At 38.8% G+C, this 18,078-nt stretch overlaps 2 protein-coding genes across 5 annotated transcripts in view; one reads left to right on the forward strand and one right to left on the reverse strand.

Moving 5' to 3' along the window:
• Window positions 1-4,142, forward strand: part of SCAMP1 (secretory carrier membrane protein 1) — a 40,724-nt gene extending 36,582 nt beyond the window's left edge. For both annotated transcript variants that reach the window (XM_041470820.1, XM_041470821.1), the window contains one exon: window positions 889-4,142. In XM_041470820.1, coding sequence (XP_041326754.1) covers window positions 889-1,053 — 165 coding nt within the window. In that variant the 3' untranslated portion in view covers window positions 1,054-4,142. The remainder of the gene's footprint in view (window positions 1-888) is intronic.
• Window positions 4,143-7,019: 2,877 nt separating this feature from the next.
• LHFPL2 (LHFPL tetraspan subfamily member 2) overlaps window positions 7,020-18,078 on the reverse strand; it is a 119,834-nt gene continuing 108,775 nt past the window's right edge. For all 3 annotated transcript variants that reach the window (XM_041470892.1, XM_041470890.1, XM_041470891.1), the window contains one exon: window positions 7,020-11,505. In XM_041470892.1, the coding sequence (XP_041326826.1) occupies window positions 11,249-11,505 (257 nt within the window). In that variant the 3' untranslated portion in view covers window positions 7,020-11,248. The remainder of the gene's footprint in view (window positions 11,506-18,078) is intronic.

The following is an 18,078-nucleotide window of genomic DNA, read 5'->3' on the forward strand; positions in this document are numbered from 1 at the left end:
CTGTTCACAGTAAACTAGAAATTGTAAGTGTGTGCCTGGAGATGTCCTTTCTTGTCTTCTATAGAAATACTCTATAGATGAGAAGAAACAAGGAAGAAGAAAGTATGGTGGAATATTTTTTTACACTTTTCTTACTGTGTGCATCTAGAGTCTTTCAAAAAATCTGCATATTCATATATAACTTAGTTTATGGATGAGAAATAGTCACGTTTACAACAGAGAAAAAAGTTAGGTTAATTTTCCTGCTATACTGGAATGAAAATGTCTTCGTAGTATTATTTAACAACCTTTTTGTGACTTAACTGAGTGAAAAATAGCATTTGAATTTTAATACTCAGATAATTGGAAGTTAATTAGGATTTTTTTTGTCTGGTTTTATTGGTTTTTATTTTGTTATATGCCATATTGTTAAGAATGTTTGTAAGTCATATTGTTTATTCCTGTGGTTTTTATGCAGACCTGTTGGTCATCACACTAGTTCTGCAAATGTGTAACTGTGTTATAAGGATATTTTGAAATTTTTAATATTCAATCAGAGTAATCAATCAACTGTAACCAGTCAGAGTAACTAAAATGTTTCTAAATATTGTTATAGAGAAAAATTCACCAAATATACATCACACATTTTAGTGAACATGATGAGACCCCTCTGAACTTGCAGATAATTACAGGTATCCCCCACAGTCAAATTGTGTGTGCAACAGGACAATGAAAAATTCAGAAGTTTGTGGGAAAAAATTCCATGTTCTCGTCTCTGGATTCGCTCAAACACATGAACAAATCACATTTCCCCACCTCACAGCTCCGTTTTGCACTGAGACTTTCCTGTTGGTCTGCTAAGAAATGGGAAGTGCGGCACCATTTTCTCAGTGCTTTTCCCCTCCGCAGGTGCACGGGCTGTACCGCACGACTGGCGCGAGCTTTGAGAAAGCGCAGCAGGAGTTTGCCACCGGAGTGATGTCCAACAAAACTGTACAAACTGCTGCGGCCAACGCCGCCTCGACAGCGGCCACCAGTGCAGCTCAGAACGCCTTCAAGGGTAACCGGATGTAGAGAAACCAAGTCACCCTGGTTCTCTTCAGCTGTTCTTTATTTTCCAGTCACTTACTGTATTCCCTAAATGCCTAGATCAAAATTCACACAGCATGTCTGCTTCTTCTGCAGCTGTGCATGGGTTAAATGGGAAATGGTTGGTTTATTTTATTAGAAATTTATTTATTTTAAAAAGAAAACCATTTTCCCTCTTCTTTAACGTGTTGAATTCTGCAATGTAAAGCTTTATATAGTTTATGGAGGATAAATAATTTCAACAATTGGCCTGAGAATGAACTGTGGTATGTAATGATCAAATCAATGTAGTAAGAATCTGGAAGGTTTTTTAGCAATTCACTCCAGTATTTTTTTTTAAATTCAGGAAAGCAGTTTGGATTAATTATTTTTGTTTGCAAGAACTGATTTCCCTATTTCTACCATAAGAAGTGGGGTAACAAGTGGTCAGTAAGAAGTGACTGAGAAATATTGTTAGGTTTGACTACTGTTTTTGCACTTTCAGCAGCTGCTGGGGGTCAAATACAAGTCAGGCAGAGAGTATAAATTATTTTCTTGTTTGGTTTTGTTTTCTTTTATTAGGTAAGTCTTTTGATATAAACCTGTAAGTTTGCATGAATACTCTTGAGTTACCTGATTTTGTTTAAGTAGTGTTTTGGTCTAGAATTTACCTGTGCCACTTTATAGCATTTGTTTGTAGATATTTCCATGGAGTATTCTCTACCTGTGAAAAATTACTATGGGGGATAAACATTGTCTGTAATAGAATAGTTCAGTTTAAGGAAGTTAACGGTGATTTCAATCACAGAGCTAAATGATTATATATTTGCTATTTTTAACTTTAGTATCCACATATCCCCTGTCCCTCTTCTATGTGCAGTGGTATTTTTGTTTTATTTGGGATTTTTTTGGTTAGTTTTTGTTCGAGTTTTTTTTCCAAGTATAGACTTATGTTTAACAGTGGTACTAAATCTCTATCCCAGACAGTCACTCTGTTTACTGCCTGTCCAAAACACTATATATACAGTATTTAATTTCTAACAGGAATATTATCTAAAACCAGGCTCTTGAAGCAATGGCATTTGATGGTTACTTGAATGAATTTTTGTATTAACTCAGCCATCTCTGTGATGTGATTTAAGCTACAGGAAAAAAAAAAAGCTTTTAAACAATTTTGATTTGGCAAAGGGAGAGATGTTTATCTATAATAAAGTTAAATTTTAAGTCATTGAATTGGAGGCCTAAGAGGTTAGATTGATGCTGTGAAACTAACAATCCATAATGGTATATACCATCACAATATTCTAGAATATAATATTGTCAGGACTTGGTATAGTATGAGTTTCTCTGCTTTGAAGACCTTACATTTTTGGATTGCCTCATGAGACTTACATACAATACTTATACAGTTTTTCAAACTCTTCCAGAAAATGGAAAGATGATATCCCACAACTTGTGTAAATACACACCATGGTTGAAATTAATTCAGCTCTTAAGGTGAATCATAACACAGCATAAAGTTCTGAGGCCCCTCCACATTCTGAAAGTGGACCTAATTCAATACACTGTATTCTGTTTCAATGCACTGTATTCATAATAACAGAAGCTCATTTAAAAAAATACTCCCCTAGCTTAATCCTTGAATCAGTAATATACTGTTAGCATGAATTCTCCTATTAGTCTCCTTTCATTTACTAATTTCTTTGAACCACACTTGAATTTGAGAAACGTCATAGTTTCACCTATGCTGAAGTTCACATTAATGAATATAGATGCTTAAATATTCTATCTAACAAGGCTGTTAAAATGTCATAATAGTGGACATGCTAACATTGAACGTAAATTTGCGTGGAATGTTTTTAAAGCTTTCCAGGTGAAAGTCACTGTTTTCTGCTGAGACTGGGGGACCATCATTGTGGAAGGTATATATCAAGATTGTTCTTTTCATATTTTAAACTTACTTGAGGGTTGTATCTATGAACTCTGCTATGGATTACTTTTAAATGTAAATTTAGTGAATTCTTTTGGTATCTCTTGGATTGGAATCCTAGGGACATTGTCTTTACAATTTAACTGAAGATTGCATAATAGCATAGATTACCGGGAAAAACCACCAAACACATTAGGAATTAAACCTGAATTTGACAGGTAGATTTTTTTCTCAAGTGTTTGAAGGTTCTTTGAGAAAACATATGGAATGTTCTGTGTATAAGAATTGTTGATTTGTAATATCATGGGTTGAATGTACAGATTTAAGCCTTCTGAGTGAAATTCAGGGTTGTGTCACATGTGAATACTTTAAACCAGAAATCTGTCATACTTTGCAGCCCAAAAGGGAGGGAAAAGTTTGTTTAGCTTGGACAACAGAAGGCTGAAATTTGTTAAAAATATTTTGTACCTAACAAATTAAATTTTACCATCTCTTATTAATCAGAGTATGGCACCCACTTGAGTTGTCTTTTTGTCGTATTGTGACAAACAGAGTACAAGGTATGAAGTTTAAACACTGGAATGTCAGTAGTCTTTGATTTGTAATTTAGGAGTTGTTTTTATTTACCTGAGGATGTTTGTATATTTTGTAAATTACTAACAATGTTCTGCCATCCTGGTGAATGTCATGGTTCTGTACAAATGCACTTCTTCTGTCCTTCTGTTGCATGTCTGGGTAGTTCAGAAGTTTTGTATATTTATTGTATTAACACAGTGTCATAGACTAAAAAAATACTTTTTTCCTAGGTGTTCTCTCTGTATAGTTTTGACCAATAATGGGGATTTTTCTTCTAACAGTCAGGGTGATGTGCAGGGACGATGATCTGTGTAAAAGTCTGACTTGCTTTTTATAATTCTGTATATAGATGCTGTGTTTCTGCTGAAATGGTGAAACAAAAAGTCCACTATCAATAAATCTGGTTAAAGAGAGTTAGTCTACTCAACTGTTACGAAGAAAATTGTTAAAATACCTGCAACTTACCTTCTTGTGCTGTAAACTCACAAGGGTTAAAACTAAACATGCTCTGTCATGACTGAATGGAATTCTACAGGTATTAAGTGATTCTTAAAACATTATTGAAAGTAAAATGAAGTTGCTGAAAAAAGCTTTGCTTTGGTGGTATTTATTTTCCTAATTTCTGCCAGTGAATCAACATTTCTGTGTCACTGCTGTCCTGCTTTTTTTTTTTTTTTTTTTTTTTTTTTTAGTCACTAGCACAATCTGTTGTTTTTTTTTCATGTAATGTCAGTTACAGCACCTGCTGTCTAGTACTCATCTTACTGCTGGGTTTCCTCTGAAGGGCTGAATGACTTCATCAAGACGACTGTGATGTAGGTAAGTTTGCAAATGCATGATGCATATTCATGCAATGATACAGTGAACAGTGTTCTGAAGTACGGTCAGGATTATTTTGGGAGATGGCAGACGTGTTTTTGAAGACACTTTTGCATGCATGCATCAGTGAGTATGGAAACTCTTCATCCACTTGATCTTTGTAATTTACAGATCTAGGATGGCAAAACCTCTTCCTTCAGCAGACTGAAGGAAGAGGTTTTGTACTTTCTTGTAAATGTAAGCATGGTTGTGCCATATGATCCAGTCATGTTTTATGTTTAGAATTATTACACAATCTTAGTGCTGTTCATGGGACATAATTCCTCTGGTTTGCTCAGGTTACTTTCCTCAAGAAGTTGTAAGCATGGAGTTGGAAAAGCATGCACACATTGAGAGAAAAGCATGGGTTAAGAGAACTGTAATTAAAAATACTCAGTGATACTTCTGGGAAGATACTTCTGCCAAGGAAAAGCCACACACCTAGAACATTCTGGTTATTAATCCATAGTACAGCACAGTAGGTCGGATAATTAATTAGGTTTGACTCAATAACATTAAAACATATGTGAATTAGTTTGTACTTTTTTTCTACAAATTAATTTTATGTCTGCAAATAGCTTTTATTTTCATAACTATAAAAATCAGGAAGATTGACAAAGGCAGTAGTGCAGATCTAGCTCAGTAGCAAAAGTCAGTGAAACTTTATACAAGAATTAAACTAGATATGGCATCACATGATACTGAGGGGAAAAGAGAAAAGGCACGATAAGGATGGAGCACTTGTGGCTCATGCTGCCATACATTTTGTTCTGGAAAAAAAAAATATTCCAGCAGTTTAATGGAAGTGTGTACTGCTCAACTAAAATAATGCTTTTTGTTGGATGAAAGTGATTACATTGAACAGTTGTGGTTTCAGTACAGTCTCTCAATACACTTGGAGCTTCCCATTGACTAATAAGTGTATGTGTATACGTATATAAAAATAAGCATACTGTCCTGCTTTTGGTGAGTGCTCCTTCATGTTCCTGTTACATTACACTCAGACGGAAGGAAAATACCTCAATACAGAGAAGCTCCTCGTTACAGCATTGAGAATACCAAGTTTTACTTCTTTATATCCATGATTGAAGAAGGGAAACGTGCAGCTGGAGAGATGGGAAGTATTTGGGACTGATTTTTATTAATAAAGTTTGAGGCTGTATTAGTAAAAACATGGCTGGTGCAGGCCTGGAAGATAGGCTGGCCTCAGTTACTTGCGGCCCTGCACTCAGCTATTCTGCTCTGTGACCCAGCAACACTGGCTGGAGCCCAGACCACTGTACAGAACAGCTGCCTCTGACCACTGGTGCCTCTGTGGCATCAGCTGCTCTGCCACTGCTCCAGCTGACAATGCTGCTAGTAGATTTTATCATGTTTATAGCCTAATTAAACAATTGTGTACGTCTGAGCTGTAGTCATTGCACACATGCCAGAGCACGTTTGCTGTTTTTCAGTGCAGAAGTGTTGTCTTTGCTGTGCCTGTATTTTTTTAGAAGAATGCATGATGTTCTTTTTAGAGGAGTGCATGTGTATACGTATATATATGTTTTGAAAGAAAAAATGCATATCCTGGATTGGGCAGTGGGGTGACACTTTTTGTCCAAGGTAAGACAACAACTGGAAGTAGTCAGAATACAGAATTACAGAATCAGTTACAGGATGGAAAAGACCTAAACACTCCTGAGATCATTGACTCCAGCCTGAAACCTATGTGATTAAATCTGGCATTCTTTCTCTTTTACCTTGGTCAGACCAAGTTACTGATCCCACCACATCTGAGTGATACCTTAAGCCAGTTACAGATATTGATTCCTACACTCTCAGAATTTTGCTGATATGAAGATATTCCAAATAAAAGGCATTTGTTTGAAAAAAAGCTTTCAGTGAATTGCAGAACAAGACAACATCTTCATATTCCTGTCACTCTTAACACTGATAATAGACATCCATTTTGTGATTGCTCCACTATTCTAAACCCAGATGGAGCTTGGAGAACAAGTTACAAGAAATGTGTAATACACACAACTGGAGACTCGAACTCTGTGCTACTGCCAACTCCATTAACTTTACTGAAAAAGGAAGGTAATACTTTTAGCTGTTCAAATCAGTACTTACTAATTTCTTTAAGCAGTGTTTTATATTTGGAGAATAAATGCTTTGAAATTCATAAATTGATGGTGGTAGTGGTGCATTCAGTGGCATCTATCCCCTAACTTCTGGACTAAGGTTACTAGATGTTCCAAGTTGTAACTAATAGCTACTTCTCTGAAGTTTAGGAACTGTTGGAAGTATAATTAAACTATACATGAATAATTATATATAAATTTAATGGAAGTGGACCATTGCGACTGACAAATAAGTGACACGCTGACTTTTCTTTAAACTACGGAAAGCCTTGTTCCTGGTTCTGCTGTAGGCTGGCTTTGTAACCTTCCTCTTGTGTTTGTCATGTCATAGCTGAAAGCTAAAACACACTGTGGCAAACACCATTTTTAAAATCTGTATATGATGAAGCAATATTTGTTTTACAACTGTTACTACCCTTTTTCATGAAAAAGGAAATGCAGTGCTTTAGTTGCAAAATGAAACACATTTTGTCAGAGCTATATTCAACTGGAAAGTCTCTTTAATGCAACTGTATTATATAACACAAAGTTACAATTTCAGATCACATAATTCTGATCAGTAAGTAGTAATAACTGTTTAAGTCAGATGGGAATCTGAAATACATCATTGGATTGGGATCTTAAATGCTATTAAAGCTACAGTCAAAGCGCAGCTTGGCTCAACTTGTCCAATATGCTTGTATTAAGGTAGTCAGACTCCTGTTAAAAGTTAAAAAACTCACATTTAATTGAGATTTAGATTAAAAAGAAGACATTAGGTACATCATTCATGCTAACAGTTGTACATAGTGGTGAGTCAAGAACAGAAAAACAGTACCACAAATAAACCATGGCTCAAAACCTACTGTAGCTGGATTGCTGCAGCCGCTCTTCCTGTACCGAGGAGCTGTGTATGCATTGCTGCCATGCTCTGCTTTTGTTGGACTCTGCCCTTTCCTTGAGGTGCAGGCACCAGTGCCCATGGCTTTCAAGGAAGGCCTGAACTCCTCTCCATTTACCACTAGGATGTGGGAAACTCCAGTGGAGGGGGGGGGGGGGGGGGGGGAAAAANTAACAATGCAAAATGGAAATTATTTGGCTGAAAAAAAATATATATATCTCAGAATCCAGAGAACTTTATTGAGTAAAATAGATACAAAGGTGATATAGACAACCCAGAAAGAGCTCAGTAGCAATGTTTTTTGCAGTGCCACATTACAAATAAAGCACACTAAGAAACCTTGCTGAGCTTTTTGAGTGTTAATGACAAGAGGTGGACACAGCTTCACACTGGAAGTGTGTGTATTCTAAGTAATTCAAATCAATCTAGAAGATATTTTTGTTAAATCTTCAACCTGCTATTACTACTGTTGTATTCATCTTCAACATCAGTGATTTTATTGCGTTGCGCTATATCCACACCACCAAACTCCAGCCACTTCTTCCCTGGGAAGTCCCTTTTCCCATCACTTGTTTAAAAGCAAAAACTTAAAAAAAAAAAAAAAACAAACCCAAACAAAAAAAAAAACCCAAAACCAAAAAACAAAAACCCCAACAAAATAACCAAACCCCCCCCACAAAACCCACTCCTTGTATTGCACATCTCACACAAGTCTGTGTATATATATATAATATATATATTTAAATATGCTACAATTAAAAAAAAAGGTCTATGGCACTTTTTTGAATATAAGTTTTAAGAAGTTGATGAAACCACAGATGTTTGAAGAAATCTTCAATACCACAAAACAAAGTTAAACTGAACTAATTGGCACACAGGTTTTAAAGAATCCACAGCAAATTCCTCTAGATCCTATGCAGTGCATGTACATTAAGAAGCAGTTGCACTCTACAGCCCCCTCATGAAATCAATTAAATTAGCTTTAAGCTGATTTTGCTTTTTTCTTTCCCAGAGTGCCTTTGAAAGCTACTGCTGAGGTGAACTTCAGGAGCAATTTAAACAGCTGTGAAATTTAATGAGTGCACCCTGCACCTGAAAACCTCATCCAGGAAAAAAAAAATCCCTATATATACCACCTTATCACTTGCTAGAAAAACAGAACCCTGAGAAAAGAAATTCTGATTATTTCTCCTCTGTATTTCTTCCCAGCCTGTCTTCTGTGTGTACTATGTGACAAACATGGATATTCTTGCAAGTTAGTTAATTATGCTGTTGCAGAGCAAGCTGATAATATATCAGCAACAAGCAGAAAAGCTGGTTCTCCTTGGTTACGAATGCAAACAAAAGCAAAATGTGCCACTGAAAATCTCTTTAATACTTAAAAAATTCAAGCCCAAACAAAATGTACTATTGAAATCTCTTTAAGCATCATGTATATCACAGCAGAGGTCAGCTAGCAACATGAATGAAGGTTGTTCATTGTTTACTTCTCAACCAGAGCAGAGTATGCTCTCTCGACCTTTGTAAGGACTAACCTGACCTGATTCTGGCTAATCAAGTGCTTAAGCCAGTGCAGCATTTTTCACCCTAATACTGTGTCAAGACTTGTTGGCAGTGGTGACCTGGACTTTGGATTGCTACCCACCTAAGGAAGCTAAAACTGTACATCTGCTTAGTAATTAATTTTTGGCTGGTTTATATGGTACTCATACAAGTGCTTACCCCCTCTTTCCCAACTGCAGGGCCCTGGAGGGCAGGGCAGAGCTGAGCTGGTGGCCCAGGTTCAGCGCATGCTCCAGAAGGGGCTCAGGAGGTATGCCTGGAGGAAGCCTTGCTGGACCCCAGTACAAGCCCAGTGCATGTCCTTCAGGTGTGGGGGATGTGTATGGGGCAAAGCCAGCGAGACACACAGGTGTGGACAGGGTGTGTGGGTTCTTATTTTCACCCTCAAGCACCACTTCATGCTGGTAATTTTGCTTTATTAAAATCTTGATTTGTGCAGGCAGTTGGTCCCAGACCATAACTTTTGGAGGGGATTTAAATTCAGTATTTAAAAGAACAGTGAGTTCCCTGTTTTAAAGTAGTTGATGGTGGATGTGGGTTGCAGGAGCAGGTGAATGCAAGAAGAGGCTAGGTTAAAAAAATCCCTTTTTGAATACAGGCAGAGGTTGACCTTGTTGCACTGCGTCTCAGAGGTCACCTGTGTATCTGTCCAGCGCACAGGTGGCAGGTGCCATGGGCACAGAGGCACAGGCTGGAGCTGCTCTGTCACTGTGGTGGGCAGCCGGCGCTGGAAGGGGACCCCAGCTCCGTGACTGCTCGCCAATCCTCCAGGCTGCCCGGGCCCGCCGGCAGGACTGCTGAACAGCTCTTGTCTTGTGAAGCACATCAGCAGTGCCTTGAGAGCAGCTGCCTTCCTGGACAGTAACAACCATTTTTTTAATAACTAATGGCGCATTTTAAGGGACTGACCAGGCAAAACCAAGAATCTCTGCTCTGTGTAATAGTGAAGCAATACTGTCACTAGATGATGTTAAACTACCAAGAAATAAGAAAAGGAATTTAAAATTCACCTAGTATTTAATTAGAACTACTCAGATCAGTTATCCCCAATGCTCCTATGGCACAGTTGCATCATTCCTTTGTTAAAACACCTTACAAACTTCGTATCAGAAGTAGTTCTAGTAAGTGAGGCAACACCACAAATAACACAACGAGCTGGCTTTGAGAAAAAAATGGCATTTGTGGCAACGTCTGTTTAACTTCTGCAGATTTAGTTGGAAAAAGGTCTACTACTACACACATAAAAAAAAGGAAAAAAATCTTTCCAGCCACATAGAATTTGTAAAGGCTTCCTGAAAAATTTAAATTTCCTAAAGACTCATGTGCGTCTGGGTCATGAGACAGACTGATCTGTAGACTGGGAATGACGTTTCACTGACGAGAGAAAAAGTACAGCGTTGAATTACAATGTGGAATCCACAGTTGTAGGAGAGGTTGCAGCCCAGATAAGGCTGGTACTGTGGGGAGCTGTTGTCTGCTTGGGATTTCAGAAGTTTTAATAAAGGCTGTGGAAATATTTCAGTTTTATCTGAATCGGGTGAGAGCCAGTCTTAACAACATCTTCTCTGTCTAGTCAGTGGAAACAGTATTTACCTGCTAAGTAGTAAGTTGCACACTTGTGCTCTTAAGTTTCAAGAGAGAGAAACCTGGTAAGGACTTGACTTTCTAAATGACTTAAGATTGGTGTAAATGTCAGCTTTGCTCTCTCCTACATAGAGTTAATATCCAAGAAGGCACTGTACTTCTAGGAAGTTCACTACCAAAAAGCACCTCCATGAAAATGGTACCAAACCAGGTGATGGTAAAGAAATATTCACCCGTGAGGGGAGCCCTTGGAAACAAAGCCTCATTAAAATAGGCTTCTCTTTTGCTTTAAAAAAAAAAAATGTGCTGGCTTTTATTATTTTAAACCCAAATTCTTCAAAGTGACCAAGGTGGGTTAGGCAATCCGATCAATCAGAATTTTTCAGTTTTAACAACATTCCTGTTATATACATGTGATTACTCACATCCCCAGTCGGATTAATAGCACTGTGTCCTGATCACAGAATGAAACTAAAAATATCCCCAAGTATTTACATTCTGCTTTCTTGGGATCATTTCTCTGATCCTCATTGCCCAGCAAAGAAGAAAGACCCTTTCAGTAGTTCAGGGTTGGAATGCATGGGGCTCAATCACACAAATGGTAAAAACAGGTAAATGGATCTGCTTGCCCAGTCAATGGAAAGCAGATAAAGATCCAGGTGCTGGTATTTTTCCCCACTGGAGTTAAAGGAGGCAGATAAGGTTTTTTCCTTCTTCTATCTCTTCTTGCACTTTGTCACTGGATGTGGCTATTTCAGCTTGCGCCGAGAAGACTGCACAGATGAACGTCAGAACAGTGCCGCCAATAGCTGTGTAGAAAGCCCAGCCCAAGGAGCAGTCTCCTAGTTTGTAAGCAGAAGCATAAGGTCCACAATAGCTTATCGCCTTCTGGCATCCCCAACCTGCAGGGTAAAGTATCAAGCCTAAGATAAGGAAGAGCCCTAGAAATAAAAACAGAAAGAAGTTTTACAAACAATCAGTCTAACACCAAATGCAGTAATTGTTAAATAGTAATTAAACTAACAAATCTAGTAATTGTTATTATGGTCACTAATACTCATAATTTACCAAGATTAGGAGAAAATTAGATGCCATCTCATCCATCCAATCTTCCATTACTGATTATTCCCTAGTATATGCCATGCAGTCTTCCAACTAAATTTGAAGCTACCCTGTGATTTATGTCGTGAAAGGGTTACTTTTTATGATAATGGCCTAATTCCTTACTTTAATCTCTGTACTCCTCCTGCATCCTTTCCTCTCACACATTATTGCCACAAATACAGAGCATGCAAAATATTCAAGCGTCTCCACCTACTGCTTATGCTTGCACTTCTCAAAAATGTAGGAATATTTGCATCCACTTTTGATTTTGTATTTAGCTAGCCCTCATTTAGCTTTATTTAGCCATTCACCATAAACATGTTTGCCTGTTTTCCTCTGGATTTTGCCTACATTGATTCTCTTGCCTGGAAAAAAACAAACAAACAAAAACCAACAACAAACAAAACCCTACCCCAAAACAAAACAAAACAATCCCAAAAAAAAAACCCCAAATCACAAAAAAAACAGTTCCAGTTCTACTTTTTTTTGGCCACATTAGGACATAGTAGAAAGATAATACTGCCAGTTCACTAAGCTGCTCTCATAACAGAGGGATTCTGGAGTCAGCCTCAAACAAACAGATCCAAGTATCCATAGCCAGTGCATACGTAACCCTGGGATGCTCCAAACAGTTGACTTCAGAAGGAAAGCACTTTCCCAGTGATGGCAGGGGCAAAGGCCTCAACTCCCCATCTTGCTAAACACCCCCAACAGTCCGGTGTGCCTCAGGCTGGAAGTGAAAAGCTCAGACTAGTTGTTCTGCCCATGTGATTTTCTCTCATATTCACAGGTTTCTCTATGAAGACCATCTAAGCAGTGAAGGGCTTCATAAAGGAAATTGAAAGTCACATTATTGTCCCTGCACACGTGTCTTTGCACACAGAAAGGAGATTAATCAAAATGTCTAATATGCTAGTGGCTACAGTGCTTTTTCATGGGCACTAAAAAACATCACAATGCATTAAACACATACCTCCTTTCTACAAGGAATGTAAGAAGGAGCTAAACGTAAGAATAGCTCACAGTATCAAAATTTTCTTTCTGTTTACCTTAAAAATTTACTTAAAAGGAAAATAATGAAAAACAGTTTTTGTTTAAATACAGTCAGTTTATCCAGAAAATTAATATAGCTTTACAGATCACAGAAATATTTCTGATTTACTTTTTCTGCACTTTAGAGGCCTTTATTTAACCTGGTATGCTGATGAAAACAGCTGCTAGAAGTGCTGTCACCTTCTAGAATAGGCTAAAAGTTGTGCACAAAAGCCAGTCTTTTTTTTTTTCCTGTGACCAAGAGATTACAAAGAACAGGTTTAAAGACTTGTTTTCATCTTCTTCCATTCAGTTAGACTAGCAGTTAGACTTCTCTGCAGTATGTTAAGCGTTCCTTATTTGTTCATTCAAAGAAATTTGGCCAGATGCATGACATTTTCCTCATCAACAATGAAAATGTGGGTCCTAGCTAGTAAGCAGTTAATTTACACAAAATGCAAAAACCATCATCCAACTGTCTAAAATTAATGTCTGTGAATGCCAGACATTTCACAAAAGAAAGTCCTTCCTCCAGCGTTTTTCTAATGATGACACAACACCATGGGTATGAATGACCTAAATGTCATTACTCTTTGGGGCGGCAAAATCCATTAGTGAGTGATATCCGTTCTCTGTGGAGGGATTTCATCACTGCTTACATTTAAGAACCAGTGACAAATTTTATGCAGTGTTTCCTGGCTGGTTGGCCAAATACATTAAGTATAAAGTATTGCTTTATCTTGGACAGACCTGGATAAGCTGTGCATTCATCCTGCTGAGCCCTGCAGCCATTTCAGACTAAACACCAGCGGTTCCTTCTCCCCTATTCATCACTAGTTTCCTGTTCTGCGCAACCAGTATGATCACGCTGTGTATCTTTCTGACTGCACACTGGTATGGGCCAGTTGCTGCTCTCTCTAACGATCACAAGCCCTTTGGTAGGTAAAAATCACCATCACTGAATTAAGAAGCTGGATCTGAAATGCCAGCATAGCTGCTGCCAACACAGAAGTTTTTAAAGTTTACCACTCCATCACTCACAAACCTAGACAGCCCGTGTTTAACAGCAAACCCAGCTTATGGCTCAGTGTCACAAACAGGACCAAGAAGACACATCCATCACTTTTTGTCAAAACTAGAGCACTGGGCAACGCCTGAAAGCTACTGGTTCATGGAATATATGCCCCAAGCTGAAAAGCCATTATCCAAAACTCAGGCTCTGAAAAGGCACAGCACGGCTGCCAAATGTAGTCATCAGGACTTTACTGACTTAGACCTTTTTTTTCAAAAGTACAGAAAATTCCTGGATATATAAATATAACAAATACTATAAAAAGCCACAATTTGATAAACTTAATCTATTTTCTCACAGATGGAAACAAAATATGGAGGAAAGCCTTAACAATGGATTTGAAGACAGTCAGAGTGCGTACCTGATTTCAGACAGCTAACTTTGTAATTCCTACACTGGACCAGCATAATGAAACAAAAAAAAAAGTAGTATTTTCACTACTGAACCTCCTTCCTACTTCTCCATTTCAGTGCAGACAGAAAGTGTTTCATGAGCATCTTAGCACTGTCTCTAATATTATCACAATTTCTTATTTCATTAATAACTGGTTCCTGCTTGACAGGAAAAGTAAATAAATATGTCAATTCCATTAAGTCAATTCAAAACACCCAGAGGAGAAAGGCACTCCTTTGGTTCATGCTAGCAGCAAGGGGAGAGGCACAGGCCCCTCATCACATATTCAGCTCTAAGCTCCCATATCCAGAGCAATGGCTGAGCTGTGCAGCTCCCTTCCTGCCTCTCCCCATCATCCCAGAAAGGAGTGTTCAATTGAAGAGCAGCTTTGCTTCCTACCACCCAGTATCTCAGAAGAGACTGTCGCAGAGCCCATCTCAATGACTCCTACAGCTGAACAAAACAGGCAGATGATGCTCCACCACACACTAATAGTGCAAACCATTGCCTAAACTGCTTGAAACAGCAGACAGCAAAACAAAGCACTTAACTGTTCAATTACTCGCAGCCAGACACCCCTCAAAAAGAACCACCTGCTCTATTCCTGGAAACATGGATGCAAAGCGACAAGGAGAAAAAAACTATCTTCTGTTGACAGTTTGCCTTGAGACATATCTAGCAGGAGGACAGTAAATATTAATTATGGAGGTTTTTTCCTTAATAAATAAGTTTTTGTTTGTCCCTGTGTCTTTGAAGAGAAGCCAGTATACTCAAGAAAAAGAACAGAGAATAAAAATTGTGTGCTCTGTCTGAACAAGTTTTCTACAATGAACGTCTTCAGTTCTTTGTGCTGCTGTACAAGAAATTATTTTTAATTCACAGCCAACCTACCTGTGGAATTGTTGCTGTTTGTTCACCCTGCTGGGAGGAAGAAATTCACTCTGAAAATATTACAAGCTGTTTTCCACTGTGCTCATCTACAGGCACATCCACAGAGTTCATGCTTGCGCTGTCCTAGATTTAACTCCCTCTCTGGGCACAGCTGCACTGCTGAAACTGCAGCTTCTGCTGTACACATACCGCTGTTCCTACTTTTTAAGTAGCACAATCCCACTTCTTGAAATCAGTATGATTCTTTTTCAAAATTTCCTTTTTGTTAGTTGTTGCCAGTTCTCAGTTACCTCTTCTCTGAGGAATCCTCAAAACAGAGGTATGAATGTCACACAATGTTGCCATATGCCTAGGAATGACAACAGAGAACTATTCAAATTACTTTCAGAGTAATTCAGAGACCTCACCTATAACTCTTCGGTGTAAGTTCTGTCAGCAGAGAACATTTTTACATCTTTCACTGAAGGAAATTTCACCATATAACCTTTTATTATCAGGCCCTAATTACTTGCTTTTGAAAAGATGTCTTTGTGAGATTTAGATTTTAATGTTACTATTCAATTACTACGTATCTCCTGATTACAACAGCTTATTAAACATCAGGCATTCTTTACTTAAATGGTGTAAAAGCAACTCCTTTCCCTAAAACATCAAAGCAAAACCTTAGCACACTGAGAACATCAATATCAATATAGAAAACTGAATCACTGTGCAAAAATATTTCAGAAGACAGTTGATTAATGCTTTTCCTATAGGAGAAGACTTTTTGTATTTCTGCACCAAGAACTTTTCCCCTTTTAAAGGCCTGCAGCTGCACCAGGCTCCTCCTGGTTTTTGTACACTGCAGCAATGCCGCCAGGTCAACATTGTGGAAAACCAACAGACCAGCCTTTCACTGTGGGCATTTTTATGTCACATTATGAGCTGGGGTTCAGATCTGAGTAAAACCTTTCTTCTTCCTTGGAAGCAACCCCTGGGACAGGAGGTAGGGCACAGGCTTGTTTAGCCAGATGAAGGCATGCTGTTTAGTTTTGACAGTCTCCTGTGCAGCTGCTGTTGTGCCATATTAAACAAGAGCATATACTAACAAAACCACTTTCCATTGCAAAGCCTGAAACTATCTACTCATTTCCTAGCAAAATAGTAAAAAAAGCTTTTAAATAGTGCTGAAGAAACAGGAAATTAAGCAGCTATGATCAATGAGGTGGCACTGCAACGGGCTCCTATGGAGCTGCACAACTGAGCAGCAATATTTTAAGAGCAGAAAAGAAAAAGGGTAAAAGGGTAAAAGCAGGGAGGGACTAGCTTTGCAGCGCAGCGCAGGTGGGCTGCATCCCCAGTGGCACTGATCCTGATTGTTTTAACCTTCTGCAAAACCACAGGGGATTAAGAATCAGTCCAGGGACACTGCATCAACCAGGCACCCTACCTTTTTTGCTCACTTTTCCACGTGTCGATATGCTACCTGAACATTTCATATGTTAAATACCTGCACAAATATACTAGTGTAGCTTAAGCCAAGAAGGTTCTCCCATATGGAAATTTTTCCTGACAAACCCAGCAGGGATGCTACCAGGTTACCACTCATCCACTCGTGCACTTTGGTCGCTTTGCCCCCTGACAGACAGGTGAAGGGACTTGGCAGCTGCACAACAGACACCTTCAGCCTGTGAAGTGATTCAGTAATACCATTTTAATCAGATGAGAGCTCAAGAGATGGGCTCAGGCCTGCTGACACGATGTTTCTGGCACTCCACACTGGCTATAGGAAAAGTGTGAGATGCTGAATGGAGCATTGCTTATAGTGCCCACAGCACAGGGCCTCAGACTTGCCTCTAAAGTTGCTCTTCAGCCCCCTGGATGGCTGCCAGACCCACCAAATGCAAGCAGCTGACCAGAGGCAAGTAAGTCTTTGTCTAGAAAGAAAGGGGAGACTTTGCATGCCCTAGTGTCTTGGAAATGGCCTCTGGCCCACTCATAAATGCTGCATGAGAAACAAAAGGAAAATTCACAGTATTATGAAGATCAGTGCTTTAAAAATGCTACCTGGACACCACAGTTGGTGCAGGTTAACACAGCCAGATGTGTTTTGGGGCATGTTGGAAGCATGGCTGTTGAGAGGGGGAGGGTTGCCAGCAGACAGTGCTCTGAGGCAAGCGCACACCTTCATACCTTCAATCACTGCAGATGACTGCTCACATGTATAGAATTGTCTCAGGGTACTAAAAGGGTATGCACATACCATAAGAAAAAATATTTCCCTAATCACTGCCTTCCCCCAGCTGAGGAAAGGATAAGGTCCCTAATCTCATGTTTTTTTTCCCATGTATTATGCAAATTGTAGATACTTATTCATAACCAAACCTATGCAAACCTCTGATGACATTAGTGCTGTTGCAATCTGGAAACAGAGACAGAAACAGAGTACAGGGGACTACTGGTGGGACTCGCAACCATTATGTTTTACTACCCCTCAAAAAAGCCACAACTTAACTCAGTCTATTAGTTCAATGTTAGGAATTTGGGGGTTGTTTATTATATTGGTACGATCTTACTGCTCAGACTTCTCTGAAGTGTGAGCTTGCAGACTGCTTTTTTTAAGAGAGGAGATGGTAAATTCAACATTAGTTTTTAACAATTTTTATGTATGTGGTGAGAGTGCCCATTAGCTGGGAGGGAAGAAAACATGTAGACTCAAAGTAAAATCAGTCCCAAGCCTTAAAGTGACACTGCTGTCTCTTTGCTGGCTGCCAGCTGTGTAAAGTCACCACACTCTGGGGACTCCCATGTGGTGGTGTCAACCCAAGCAATTAAGTCAAGACAAAGCAACTTATAGGGGAAAACCCAAATGTTTACATTTTTTCAGCAGTACAGAGGTAAATAAAGACTCTCCATTCATCGGGCCATTGCTCAGGCTCAGCTACTCTCACGTTTTACCTTAAAACCCAAAAAAGCACTGAGTGTTTTTAATCTAGGATGACCCAATAAAAGGCTCAGTCAATGCTCCTAAGTGAGAAATTCA

Source organism: Pyrgilauda ruficollis, unplaced genomic scaffold (genome assembly GCF_017590135.1).
Source record: "Pyrgilauda ruficollis isolate IOZ18807 unplaced genomic scaffold, ASM1759013v1 scaffold25, whole genome shotgun sequence".
NCBI lineage: Eukaryota > Metazoa > Chordata > Aves > Passeriformes > Passeridae > Pyrgilauda > Pyrgilauda ruficollis.